This window comes from Colletotrichum abscissum (assembly GCF_030869225.1).
Source record: "Colletotrichum abscissum strain IMI 504890 chromosome Unknown Scaffold_1.1, whole genome shotgun sequence".
NCBI lineage: Eukaryota > Fungi > Ascomycota > Sordariomycetes > Glomerellales > Glomerellaceae > Colletotrichum > Colletotrichum abscissum.
The window spans coordinates 1,270,830-1,284,314 of NW_026849987.1; the positions used below are offsets into that span (position 1 = coordinate 1,270,830).

General features: G+C 53.2%; 6 protein-coding genes across 6 annotated transcripts; 1 reads left to right on the plus strand and 5 right to left on the minus strand.

Moving 5' to 3' along the window:
* Positions 1-277: 277 nt before the first annotated feature.
* On the minus strand, positions 278-1,317 carry CABS01_00386 (smr domain-containing protein; the record flags this gene model as incomplete). The annotated part of the gene is made up of 3 exons (XM_060533767.1): positions 278-916; positions 1,028-1,134; positions 1,284-1,317. The coding sequence occupies 3 exons, from the start codon at positions 1,315-1,317 to the stop codon at positions 278-280; spliced, it is 780 nt and encodes a 259-aa protein (XP_060406281.1).
* Positions 1,318-3,857: 2,540 nt separating this feature from the next.
* CABS01_00387 (uncharacterized protein) lies at positions 3,858-4,019 on the minus strand (the record flags this gene model as incomplete). Its single annotated transcript, XM_060533768.1, has 1 exon — positions 3,858-4,019. The coding sequence occupies one exon, from the start codon at positions 4,017-4,019 to the stop codon at positions 3,858-3,860; it is 162 nt and encodes a 53-aa protein (XP_060406282.1).
* Positions 4,020-5,000: 981 nt separating this feature from the next.
* Positions 5,001-5,842, minus strand: CABS01_00388 (uncharacterized protein; the record flags this gene model as incomplete). Its single annotated transcript, XM_060533769.1, has 3 exons — positions 5,001-5,315; positions 5,497-5,619; positions 5,681-5,842. Coding segments are annotated over 3 exons (600 nt in total), but the record flags the coding sequence as incomplete, so codon positions are not given.
* A 647-nt stretch (positions 5,843-6,489) lies between these two features.
* On the minus strand, positions 6,490-8,166 carry CABS01_00389 (uncharacterized protein; the record flags this gene model as incomplete). The annotated part of the gene is made up of 5 exons (XM_060533770.1): positions 6,490-6,830; positions 7,291-7,334; positions 7,415-7,488; positions 7,615-7,761; positions 8,035-8,166. The coding sequence occupies 5 exons, from the start codon at positions 8,164-8,166 to the stop codon at positions 6,490-6,492; spliced, it is 738 nt and encodes a 245-aa protein (XP_060406284.1).
* Positions 8,167-8,352: 186 nt separating this feature from the next.
* On the minus strand, positions 8,353-8,601 carry CABS01_00390 (uncharacterized protein; the record flags this gene model as incomplete). Its single annotated transcript, XM_060533771.1, has 1 exon — positions 8,353-8,601. One exon carries the CDS (start codon positions 8,599-8,601, stop codon positions 8,353-8,355), a length of 249 nt encoding a protein of 82 aa, XP_060406285.1.
* Positions 8,602-8,829: 228 nt separating this feature from the next.
* On the plus strand, positions 8,830-10,127 carry CABS01_00391 (G-protein alpha subunit; the record flags this gene model as incomplete). The annotated part of the gene is made up of 4 exons (XM_060533772.1): positions 8,830-8,947; positions 9,059-9,401; positions 9,455-10,011; positions 10,084-10,127. The coding sequence occupies 4 exons, from the start codon at positions 8,830-8,832 to the stop codon at positions 10,125-10,127; spliced, it is 1,062 nt and encodes a 353-aa protein (XP_060406286.1).
* Positions 10,128-13,485: the final 3,358 nt, after the last annotated feature.

The window sequence follows — 13,485 nt, forward strand, 5'->3', positions numbered from 1 at the left end:
TCTTGAATGATGTATTTAAGTTATCCTGACGTGGACAAAACGCACGTCGCCCTATATCCAATCCCGAAGCGACCGAGTCCAGTGACGTCTCGCCAGGGTATCAAGCCTATATATACATAGGTTCAGAAGAATAGAAGACATTACCATTTCACGTTGAGTCCGCTGGGTATCCAAGGTTCAAAAAAAGGCCGGGCCGCATACAATGATGCGTCTCGGCAGCCGAAAGCCATAAAGGGGGTAGCAAGCGGAGAAGGCCACAACAGAGACCAAGACCCCCTTACATGACGATACAGCAAGCCTTCTCCAGCTTCTTGAGAATCTTGACGACCAAGTCGCCAGTCTCGTCCTGGTTTTGCTGCTGGTTCTGGCCGCCGTGGTGCTGCTGTTGTCCACCGTGGGTCTGCCCGCCGTGCTGCTGGTTCTGACCGCCATGGTGCTGTTGCTGGCCACCATGATGCTGCTGCTGGCCGCCTCCGTGGTGTTGCTGTCCACCACCAGTGTGAGGCGGCGGCGGCATCGTTGCATCCCCGCCCTGGAGGTTGATGTAGATCCGGCCGGCGTTCTCCTCGGTCGAGTACTTGAGCCCCATCTCGCGGCAAATGGCCTCGATCCTCGGCTTCAACTTCTGCACGTGGCCCGTCGAGTGGTTTCCCTTGCCGACGATGGCGTGCAAGTGTTCCTGGCCCCGCGCCCGGTCGGCGCGGATGCGCTCCTCGAGGATGCGCTCCGCCTCCTCGACGTACTGCCCGTGCAGATCGACGCAGCTGCCCGTCACACGGCCGGCGGCGTTGTTCTCCCGGAAGATAAACTCGGACGCCTGGCGGTTGTAGTCCTCCATCTTTTGCGCGTGGCGCTTGCCCTCGTTCGAGAGCTCCTTGGCGGCCGCGCCATCGCCCGACTGGTATGCTTGTTGAGACTGGAGAGCATCGAGGGTTGGTGTTAGTCTTGCGGCATCACACAAAACTCAAAACCACGTGTTTTGGACAAGGCTTCGGCTTGGGCTTAGGCTTAGGCTGTGGCCACTTACGCGCTCAAAGGCCTGATTGCGTTTGTTGGCTTCCTCGCGGGCGAGGTCACGGAGGCGATCGTACTCGCGCTCCGTATCGTCGTCGTCGTTGTCGGCGTGGCTGAAGGCTGCAAAATTTATGCTCGTGTCAGCGCGCGTCCGGGGCCCAAATGTCGAGCAGCAGCATTGTATTGATCCGGGCCTGTTTGTGGCGGTCTCGGATTTCGAGCCATGGCTCTAGGAGGATTCGAAAACGAAACATGGCGAAGATGCTTACCGCGGCCGCCCAGGCGGTTCATAGGGATAGACATGTTTGCCCGTTTGCGCGCTCAATTGACTTCAAGACGCTGTCCGTGGTGGAATTGGCAGAGGAATGAAGAAGAATAATGCGGCCGCGAGCAAAACAAGCTTCAAGTTCGCGTCCAAGATGCGGGCAGAGAGGTTGGTATGACGGCGCTAAGCAAGCTTGTTTTTCGGTGCCGGCAACGTAATTGCGGGGCTCTGCTCCGGCCGATGACGCTTGTGCTGGCCGGTCCGGCTTCCGTCTCTGGCTGCCCGGTGCAGTACGGTTCTGCCATACGACCGGTTCCATGATGGGCGAACCCATTCGCCCCATCTTGGTCTATCAGTCTAGGTTCCATTCCTATGCTGTGTGGCTGTGTCTTCTGTGTCCAGGACTCTGGGGACGCACAAGCCCTCCTCAAGTGACTTGTGTGATCTACAGGGGCAGGAGCTATGCTTGGACATCGTTCTAACTCTTCAGGCGGCTGCGAACGCCACAGGCATCGCTTGAACCCGTACTCTGGTTGGTGGCGCTTTACCGTATGTTCCGCGGTTTCTGTATGTCTCCCCAAGGTAGAATGATATCCTTCGTCTCCCAATTGTCCTAATTCAAATCATCCGCATAACAGTATTCTAGAGCACACAGCGAAGAGGCTTCGTTTCACAGCTTTCCGGATCCATGAGGATCTAGTCCAGTCCGAAACAAAACTCGAACAGCCGGAGTGGAGGACGATATCCACGGTGGCCAACGAAGGAGCGCTGGAGTCATGGATTGGACGCCAGCTCGTCTGTATGATGTGCCAGATGGTGGTTACACAAGAGGCAGGCTCAGGGGCGGAAAGCTTCGGTGGGCCCTTCTAGAACACCACGTTCTCTTTTTTCTTCTTCGTTTTTCTCCTTTCCGGATGCTTCAGCATCTACTGTGTAATACTCCATAACAGGAGAAACCCAATCGTCAGTACCCAAGGTCAAAGCACACGCCGTCCGAACTAGCCGGCCAAAGTCCAGATGGAATAATGACGATTTTCCGCGAAAGGTAACCTTCACTAGGGGGAGTCTTCAGGGGAACAGCAGATGATCGTAAGAGGGTGCCGCTCATTACTACAACGACCTTGCAGAGCACCATCTTCGTACCTGCATGACATGCAAGAGGACGACGCGCAGGGAACGCTCCATCTGCCAACTTTTTAGGGCGCGTTCACCAACTGTACGCACTGCTATTCGTCCACTCATGGAGTTGCACTGGGTCAGTGGGCGGCAGAGGCAAATGGGCAAGACGACCTTGACGACGAAGACGGTGTGAGTGGATGGGACCGGGCCTCGGAAACGAAGAGAGCCTCCACAATTTTGGGTCCTCTTCAATTAAAAAGAGCCTTCTCGTGATCCCCCGTGGAACGACTTTTTGCAACTCCACAGATTTGCCTCTTCAGGCGTGCGATGACTACGTACTATGAGCCCCCAGCCTCTGCCAATGGCTTGGATGGATCCCGCTTTACTTTGAGGAAAAGGCAGCTCGTCTGCCATGTGGCCTCCCTGTACCAGGCGGGAATAGTTTCTCTGGTAGTTTCCGACCGGCTGCTTGCAATGCATCTAGTGAATGTGCGAAATTACCTTATTTCGGATGCGAGATGTCTAGGTACGCCGGCTTGTCAAATGCTTCTATTGGTTCCCTTTTGAGAGCCGCTTTAGACGGCGTTCTTGTCAAAGTCTCTCGGACGGCGGCTGCTAAAGCCTTGGTTTGCAAAAGCAGATGTCCCTCATCTGGCTTGTCGATCTGGAGCTGCTTCCCCACCAGCACACTGTAGAGAGTCTCGCCTTTGAGACGTGCCATCGAGTGAGACCTGAGAGGCAAGAAGTCTGGACTCCGAATTACAACAAACGAGGGGCCAGAGCAAGGTCTATCCATTGCATGAAATACTGAGAATCCACTTCAGACCGTATTTTCGACAGTGAGGATGGTGTTACCTGGTACGGATACCGCATGGTAGGGGCACATTCTCGATAGCCCCGTTGTGCCCCCCCAGAAAACCGTCCAAAATTTGGTGATGATCGACAAGTCCAAACAGGTTCGGGAAGTGCACGCCTGCAGGTCAGCGGAATGGAACCCCGAGATCACTGTCCGATCTTTCTGTGCCCGCCTCGAGGAGGCTTCGACCGCCATCGTATTATCGTAACGCAGATGAGATTCACAACAGCCTGACTGTGTTAATGCATACAGTTACCAGCAAGGGTGGGTGATATTTTGCCCTTGCATGGTCGGCTAAGATGGCTTGGTGTTTCAAGGCAGCTAAAATGGTGGAGTCTAACCGTCCCAAACTCCAGGCGTTGGCTCTCATGTCACTGAGCGGTAAATCAAGAGATACCTACCCTCTCCAATGTGTCAACGCGTACGTTGACTTCGATGTGAAAGACGTGATAATCTGTGCGCCCTGTAAGGGTTTAGACGTAACGACGAAGCGCCGAATGCCCTGGGCTTCAGACGGTTCTCCCCGGTGAGCCTGCGAAGTAGATACCGCTTCTGGTCTGTTTGCTCTGTTGTTTGCTTTCCAGAGAAGTAAGTTTTCATATTTTAAGTCGGCCGACTAAGAGGGTGGCTCCGGCAGTATCGCAAGTCGGAGCGCCCATCTCGATACCGTGACTTGTGGTTAATGTGGTGCTTAGCTCTCGATACATGATCATGTTCGTGTGGCGTTTTATTGGCTGGCTGCAATGATTGCCCTACAAGTACCATTTCCAAGATCTAAGCCGTCGAGGCGCTCTGACAGCCAATCAATGCAACAGGACCGAGTCAGTATGAATGATGTCTCTCTTTGAGCTTCACAGCTTCGTCTATTGCCGAGCAGCTTGGGTCGGTGGCTTTCTTAGTGCAAAGCCTGCTTTGCTCGATGCTCAAACACGGCCGAGCGATTCTTTGAACAGACATCGAAGTCGACTTTTCGGGTTTATTAAGCCCGTGCGTCAATGGGGATCTGGGTACCGGAACAGATTATCGCGTTCAGACGTAGATCTTGTTTACTGGCAGGATTTTGTTAGTACTAGCTTTTGATCCGCCGATGGTACCATGTGCAAGCAGAATCGTGTGTAGCGGTAGCCAGTACTGAACACTGAACTCGTATGTAGGTGAATCACCTTGGCGGCAGCTTGCAGCAAAGTAGCAAGCGCCCGAGGGCAGACGCGAAGGAGTACGTGGACTGGTAAAAAGCAAACATCTCGGGCTGAGTCGGAGGCCCAAAGATGTTGGAAACTCGGAAATAGTGAAATGAATACTTGCCGCAAACAATGCTGTTATTGTCGACCAGTTATTTGATATTGGGTTTGGGTAGAGGAATATTCGACATAGAGCCTTGTCTTGGCGTGATGACAGCTCCTAATGTGAGCCGGCTAGAATATTATTCAGATAGTCAAGATCCAAACTGGGCTTTCGAACAGTTGGTCGAGGCGTTGGACGCCACTGCCCCTGATGATAGGATTTGTATGTGTCTAAGTATATTTTGCTTACTCTTTTCCCATTACGTTAGCTTCTTGCTTCTGGAGTCTTTGCGCCACGCACACAAGAGAGAATTGCTAAATGAGACGAGATTTGAAGCAAACACATAGGCCAGGGCAAGCAAGCGGTTTTTTTTTTTTTATCATATCGTTCTTTGATCAAAAGGATCTTTCAATGTGTCCCAGACGACGATCTCGTTGAGAGTAGTTGGCCAACACTGTCCAATTATCGATAGACGGCGTGTGGTATACCGCATAAAAGAGGTGGAGCGGCCAAACATCTTAAGTGGACGCAAGGGTGGACAAGAAGACGGGATCTCTCGCGATAATCCGATATCACGGCAATCCGAGATTCCGCTGCCTGCCCCAATAAGCGCAAGGACGATCTCAGGACGAGACTATGCATACGATTTCCGGGTCTGAAGGTAATATCGTTGACGCCGAATGTGGTGGCAGAGACGCTTGTACGAGCTAGAACGGTGATGAGTAGAGTAGCCGCCATGGCCGTGGGACCGTAGCTCCGATGCGGCCCCGGTTCTTCCTAATGGATGAAAGAGAACTAGAGCGATGGACCGGCCCATTGGCGTCTGGCTCTTTTTTTGAGTTGACAGCATGAGTTCCCACTTTGGAGTAGAAAAGAAAGGGAATGCTACTGGTCTCCATGTACTTTAGGCCTGTTTTGAGAGAAGGCTGCCTTTGAGCATGCGGGTTCTTTGTCCCACCTCAACATCCATGGTCTGTCTTCTGAAGCAAGGTCGAGGCAGTGCAGATTGCAGAAGCGTTTGCGGGCGAATCAAAAGGTGACGGCCAAGTGTATGGAGAGTTTGGGTCTTTTGCTTGTTTGTCTGGTAAGTGTGCAATGCAGTTTGGCGTCCAACTAACACTAAGATCCAGATCTGTGCACACCAACGAGTATGTAGGGTAAAGGCCTGGTAAATACGGAGTACCCGCACTCCATGATGGGTGGCCACCGTAATGAACGAGGCCGTGGTGGTGGGTAGATCTTGTGGAGGACCTGAAGGTGTGGATAGGACCTTGCCCACGGCAACAACTTCGTTCACCTCCTTGCCCTAGGGAGGCGGCTGACGAGGACAGTAGTGTTTCGAGAATTGCAATGGAAGTTTTGATGGAAGGACGTTACTCGAATTCCAATGTTCCATAACCCATCCATGTTGGGTAGGTTGTGGATGGGTGGATCTCTCGTCTGCTTGGCCGCGGCGGATGGTCTGGCGTTGCTTGCAGCTGCAGGCTATGGTGCAGATGGTTGCGAAAAAGGAAGCGTGCAGATTTTCTTCTTCCTGGTTGGGACTGAATCTGAACTGAGCCCGCCCGCGGTCCCCCCTCCCCGACCGACTCCCGAGTCCTCCACATCCGCAGATGCTACTGCCGGTCGGCAGAGGATGGGTTGCCGTTCGACGCTTACGGAGTTCACAGATTGCACCCGTAGGAATCATCATGATGTTGTCAAGTCGCTGTAGACCGCGAACCGTCAATTTGCTAAATGGGCGTCAGCTCAAGATAATATGTCAAAGTTCCGGTTCATATTGGCATTGGCTCGTGCTTCTCACCTAATTATTGTTCCTAGACCAGTCACCAAAGGTGGCTTGATCCATATTAACTACCACACAGCAACAGATTGTATCCGTAGCGGTAGTCTAGGAGAGACATGGAGTCCCATTGCAGTTAGCGGATTCGTACCCGGCCGAAGGAAGAGCTCACACAGGGCCCAGAGAGGCCATCTCCGTGCCTGGTCTATGGTCAGTGGTAGCGCGAGGAAATTTTACATTAGTCAGGGCGGCGAACAAGGACTTTTCAAGACCAGTCAGGCCAGGCAGACCAGTGCGAGACCCCTTTCCCCCGTTCTTTTCCCGCCCAGAGACGCCAGGGACTCCAAGGGACTTCGGCTTCGTTGCGGGCAACCTCTGGCTGGATGAGACCTCGCCGAGCTCTTCTCCACTGGCTATTGGCCCGGTCGCGGTGATTTCAACGTTGCAAAGGCCTGGGTGCGGATCCACGCCCGCTGGAAGACACTCCTGGTCATCGTCTCCATCCAGGTCTAGCAGGTTGTCGTCGATTGGTCGGCGAGGTCTTCGTCAGTCTGGCCGTGTGTTTCTGACACTTGCACAGGAGCAGAGCAAAGGTAGTGTAGGTACGGAGTATGCGTGGGTGTAGGCGCGTAAGGAATAGGTAGGTTGTGGACGGTACAAAGCATCCATCTCATCGGCTTCCCGATCTGCGGTGCCTCTAACCGCATCTCTCAGTGTCAGCTCGGGGCGAGAAGACGGCGCTGAACATCGACGTTAGCTTGGCTCAGGAAAGGAAGAGACAGGCGATGACAGGACAACCTAAGACAATAGCGACCGGGGAGGCCAGACGAGAAACTGGGGCTAAATGCATCGAGAAGTACGTACATGCCCTTATGTAAGGCGATATATCACATAAAGCAGGTACAGGTGGATACGTACCGGGCCGCACCAGAGACAGCTTAGCACCAAAACCAAGGCCAGGACATGTACCTTGTCCGTGCTTCTGGAACTCCCAGCCCCTGTTGGCCCCTGCACTATAGCCAGAGGGACGCGCCGTACGGACAGGTTGGAAGGTAGCTGGATATTCGCGTCCAAAGCATTGCCCACATCGTACCTATCTATGCTCGTGGCCTTGATCTCTGAAGCTTTTCTTATGTATTGCTTGCGAAAGCCATGGAAATTATAGTACTTTCATAGTGTGTATATACATATGTGAAATGCAAATGGCTGAAATAAGTGCGAGCTGGTGATGAGTTCAAGTCAAGTGAGCCCGAGTTTGAGGTGTGAAGTGAAGTGAGGTGCGTTGCCGCGCACTGGCCACGGGAAGAAGCCTCCAGAGTCCAGCGTCCCCCACCAGGCTGCTTCAGTGTCGAGGACGCCCGGCGATGGCCCCCAAAAAGCCACTAGTCTTGCTGCCAACTCCTCCATCATGGCCAGGTACAGCCAGTCGGGGCTGTCAATCTGAAGTCCAAAAGAACGGGACGCCTCATATCGGTACAGGTACAGCGTACATAGACAGACACCAGCCTGGTAGGAAACCCCGTGGACCACGTCTGGCACCACAGGCTGGTGCCACTGGTTCCCTCCTTCCCCCCCCCGTGCCCTCCCCCCATGCGGCGTGCCTTACCCCCTCCTCATTGTCCACCAAGTTGGAAAGACCGCCAATTCGCCATTTCCTCGCCTCCGCCGTGCCTCTCTCCGTCTTTTTCACACAGTGTACTTTTATCCCCGTACCTCGCCCCGAAGCGCATTGTCCGCCCCGGCGACGACTGCCGCCCACTCTTTTTCTCCCACTACCCTCTGGTTCCTCGCAGCACCGTCGCCGCCATCCTTGCTCATAACTCCTCCACCCTTGCCCTTTCCCATCTCTCCTCTCCACATTAGAGGCACCTCCCAACCCATTCCTCTCTTTTCTCTCTCCCTCTCCTGCTCCTGGTCTCCCAATCCTGTCGCGACCATCCCATCCTCCCACCGTCCGCCCAACGGCTCGTGTTTTCTTTTCCTGTTTGCTGCGTCTTTCGACGACTCATCGTCAATTGAGTGATTCCATCATCAATCCAACGACCAAGAGGTGAGTTTCATCCAACTTTTCCTACCGCATGCAGGCGAGAGAGAGAGACACACACACCACGAATCTTCCAACTTGCCGGCGCCGACATAGAGCCACTGGGAATTGAGAAAGCGAAACGAACGAGACACGCAAAAGAGACAGCCTAGAAAGGAGAAACACCTCCACCTGCCCGCTCGCTCGATGGTAGCATCCTCCCTCGACCTTTCGACTCTTCGTCTCTTATCCGCCATCGCCTGGATCAACTTCGCATTCCAGCCCGTCGCCCCCAAACAATTCGACCCGTCTCTCTCGTTTGCCCGTCGGCATCACATCCACCTGCGACGTGGTTGGCTAACAAGCTTTGCTTCTTTCAGGTCTCCAACGCGCAACGCCCAATTCTTTACTGAATCCCCAATTCCCTTTAATCCCATCAATTTTATTCTACCAGTCGTCGTGTCCAACGACACCAAGCCGCCAAAATGGGTTGCGGAATGAGCACGGAGGACAAGGAGGGCAAGGCCCGCAATGAGGAAATCGAGAATCAGCTGAAGAGGGATAAGATGATGCAGCGCAACGAGATCAAGATGCTTCTTCTGGGTACGTCAACATCTGCCCGCGATTGCATGTTCTGTGCGCGCCGTACCTAGCGCCATCCGACGACGTTCAATCATCACATCGCTGCATAATGATTCTCTAACAGTTCTATAGGTGCTGGTGAATCCGGAAAGTCGACAATTCTGAAACAGATGAAGCTGATTCACGAGGGCGGCTACTCACGCGATGAACGGGAATCCTTCAAGGAGATTATCTTCAGCAACACGGTGCAATCCATGCGTGTCATCCTCGAGGCAATGGAGTCCTTGGAGCTGCCCCTTGAGGACCAGCGCATGGAGTACCACGTCCAAACCATCTTCATGCAGCCCGCCCAGATCGAGGGCGATGTTCTGCCTCCTGAAGTTGGAAGCGCGATTGAGGCGCTGTGGAAGGATCGAGGTGTGCAAGAGTGCTTCAAGCGCTCTCGCGAATACCAGCTCAACGATTCAGCAAGATAGTGAGTGACTGCTCCTCGTGTGGGAAATTGCCATGTGCGCTAACGAGACCCAGCTATTTCGATAATATCGCGCGTATCGCCGCTCCTGACTACATGCCCAACGACCAGGATGTCCTCCGATCGCGTGTCAAGACAACGGGTATCACGGAAACCACATTCATCATTGGCGACCTGACCTACAGAATGTTCGATGTCGGTGGTCAACGATCTGAGCGAAAGAAGTGGATTCACTGCTTCGAAAACGTCACTACCATTCTCTTCCTGGTCGCCATTTCCGAGTACGACCAGCTGCTATTCGAGGACGAGACTGTCAACCGTATGCAGGAGGCCTTGACTCTCTTCGACTCCATCTGCAACTCAAGATGGTTCATCAAGACGTCTATCATCCTCTTCTTGAACAAGATCGATCGTTTCAAGGAGAAGCTCCCCGTCAGCCCGATGAAGAACTACTTCCCCGATTACGAAGGCGGAGATGACTATGCTGCTGCGTGCGACTACATTCTCAACCGATTCGTCAGCTTGAACCAGCATGAGACTAAGCAAATCTACACGCACTTCACCTGCGCGACAGACACAACTCAGATCCGCTTCGTCATGGCGGCAGTGAATGGTACGTCTAACGTTCATCATGCACTGCGTGAGACAAGGCCCACAAAGAGACTCAAGCTAACCTTTTAACTAGACATCATCATTCAAGAGAACCTGCGGTTGTGCGGTCTGATTTGAACAACAAAAACGTTTGCTTTTTCTACAATACCCTTTACTTCTAATTGCATGACCCAAGCCAGAAAGCGTCGTGGGGAGGCTGGCTCATGAAATTAACTTTCTTCCCGACGATGAGACGGCGACCCGACGGTTTCCCAAGATTCCCTTGATTACGCGACTGTATTTTTCTTCCTACCTCCCGGCTATCCCCTCGTATATTGCCTCGCGAATCAGGCGGTATACGTTTTTGGTTGTGCTATTGTTGGCCCGCGTTCAGGAATAAGAGGGGAAAGGTGGGAGGTAGTTCTGTACCAAACATGATGTCTCGACCAGCAGACGGGCTCGCCGCGGAAGACGGAATCCTACTGCGGGCGGGCAGCGGCAGTGAGAGAGTGAGATGGGGGCAGGAGAGAAGGAGAGAGATGGGAAGTTGGCCCCCATGGATGGATAGCAAGAGGAAAAGAAGCAATGAACTTGAATGCATTTGAGAGAGCCTGATGGATGGAAGGTGGCTAAATATTCTGTTTAATTACGAAAATCTCCTTAATCTCGTGCAATTGTGACATGATGCGTAGCTAAGTGGCCGTTCCTCGAAGGCTCTTTACGCATCTCACTCATGAGGTGAACCCGCGACGGGAAGGTCTACCGGGTGTTGTCTACGATGCACATCCAGGAGCGTTGAGATCTGGTGATACATGGCGTTCTGCGGTTGCAGCTAGTCTGCGAGACATGATCACCTTCAACATCCATCAGAATCCCATTGTAAAGATCGCCATCTGCCGTCGCGCAGTAGGCCAAGATGGATAGCTAGCTTAGGACGGAAGGCTGGTCGAGAACCGGCGCCACATCCAGGACCGGCGTCGTCGTGCCCGCCTCCGTTCTCCGCATTGCGCCGTTTGCGGTCTTTGCAAGGCAACACCGCTTCCGTTCATGGGATATATTTCCCGTAATGTACGTAAGGGGAAAGCGCCCAATCATACCTAAGCCTCCCGGACGAAGTGTAGCGTAGCTTGGTATAGGTCTGGTTGAAGGTCTTCGTCTTCGTCATCAACTGCAATTGCCTCACAATCACCACACCATCTTTATTTCTCGAAATTCAGTTTAAGGCCGCAAGGGGTCCTTTACTCTACACTTTCTATGCCGCCGCGCCGCGGCCGCCTCCTCGTCTTCGTTACCCGCCTCTTCTGTCCGCTTTTCTTTGGTCCAGAATTTTGAGTTCCATGATAGAGGGTGGACGGCGACGAGGGAAAGGTAAATGGGAAAGGGACGCGGGGGGCTTGGAGAGAGAGTCGAATGTGGCCGTGTGTATACGGAGAGGTCTCCAAGAACGCACTAGCACGCACACATTTCCAGTACTGCAATAAGGAGATATGGTTCAAGACTTTGACGACACATTTTGGGATGGGACGGGACGGGAGGCGCGGTTATCGGCTGTGTCTGTGTGTAGAAGCAAGCGATGGTGGCGCGAGCTTGCTCTGGGAGGTGGCGTCACCTATTGCCATTCGCTTGGGTCTTTGCCACTCGAGACGAGAGGGAAAAGGGGGGAATAGGTACGTTCGTAAGGTGAGTGAATTGAAGCTTGGCATGTATAGGTATCGCGAAGTGCAAACGCAGGTGAAGGGGGGATGAATCGATGGTGAAGAAGCCGTTGGAGTGATCGTCGACAAGGATGGCAGGCCCTTGGGCATAAAGTGCTTTTACCAAGGACAGGCGGAGGCGAGCTAAGCTCATGGGGCTGGCGGGTATTGCGTTGCGTGGTTGCCCGCCGCCGCCCCCGAATCTGCACATTGCACACAGACGGATTGCCTCGAGTATAGACAGTGATGTTTGGTGGCATGTAGTGTTGGTGATGCTGGAGGTGAGATCCGGTGCCGGGGTCGGAAGGCGAGGGGGGGGGGGGGCGGCTTCGTTCTTTCGTGATATTGGGTAAGGATCATCTCCTTTCATCCCGTCTGAAGAACGAATGCTGTTGCTCACCCTCTCCCCCGATTCTCAAACACGTCGCAGGATTGGTATGCCCTGCCCTTGCCCGCAGCGGCCCCTCCATTCCCTTCTTCAGACCAATGAGTTATATGAGTTGTGATATGTTTAATACGCAGTCGTTATATTGGCCAATTCTTGCGACGTGACCTTGCTCGATACAGAAAATACCGTCTCCAACGTAGACCGGATTCGAGTACTCCGCCAAAGGGCCTCTTTCATTTCCAACGATCCAAAGGGCGGAGCAAGAAGACTTGGACGGGCAGGGTTTGGGTATGCTTTGCCTTGCTTCGCCTCACAAAGTCGGGGAATTCGGCACGATGCGATCTCGCTCCTTACAACATCTCCGTAACACACGTGTACTTGTTTTGGAGGCTTCAGATTAGATGAGAAGGGGGGCCACGAAAAGGACAGAGAGAATTGAGATAAAGTTGGGGGTTGTGTGGAGTGCCGGCGTGACGTTTCATCCAGATTGCGTTTGCTGTTCTTGTTTTTTTGCCCAAATTTACATGTACACTAATTACACTAATACACTTACACAGCATTGTAGGGCTCTCTTTCGCAATCGCCTCTGCCCACCGACTGCGGAAGGGATCGCGCTTTGAACATTTTCCCACGGGCACCGTCCACGTCTTCCCGGGAATAGAGAAATGTCTATTTTGCTGTAGACCATCACGGGTGGGGTGGAGTACTACGGGCAGATCAGAGTTCACGTTGACCGCTGAGAAGGGAGAAGGGGGGCTAATTTGGCAGCTGGTGTGTGTCTGTGTGTAAAATAGCTTTCCGTCGGGGGGCGTTGAAATCGGGCTCCCAAGGTTTATGTGAGTTGACTTGGGATCGATTGTGAACTATATATGGGGGTTTCTCTGTCGTTCTTGGGACGAAGATTGATCCAGTACATGCCGGTGCGTAAGCTGCGTACCCTAGGAGAAAGAGCACGGTTGGAATAAGTCCGCAGACCGCAGACGGAGCATGGATCCCTCTTGCCCTCCCCGAGCGAAGCCGAAACCGACGAGTTGATTGGGCAGATAGTTTGGACTGATGAGACATGCAGAGAAAGAAGCTGAGAATATTGTACTCGCTGAAGGTAGGTTACTCGGGTAGAGGTTTGCACGCGAGAGATTCAGCAGCGGGAGGGCGCATGCTACGCTGTCAGGCATCTGGAGTCTGTAAAGTGGCTGTCCGCCCTTCACCCTTTATCAACCATATCCATACCAGGTGTGTGAGCATCTCAGCGTAGTGTAAGGCGGACTGTTGCAACAGATGATGGATGGGTGGCCTCACGTTGAATGTCAGACGATTCGTCAGGCTGGGGGGACGGAGCCGGCGGGTTAGGTGAAATGGCGTAGCAGCAACGGATGATAAAGGCAAATCGGCTGGATCTTTTCCCAAACTAGAG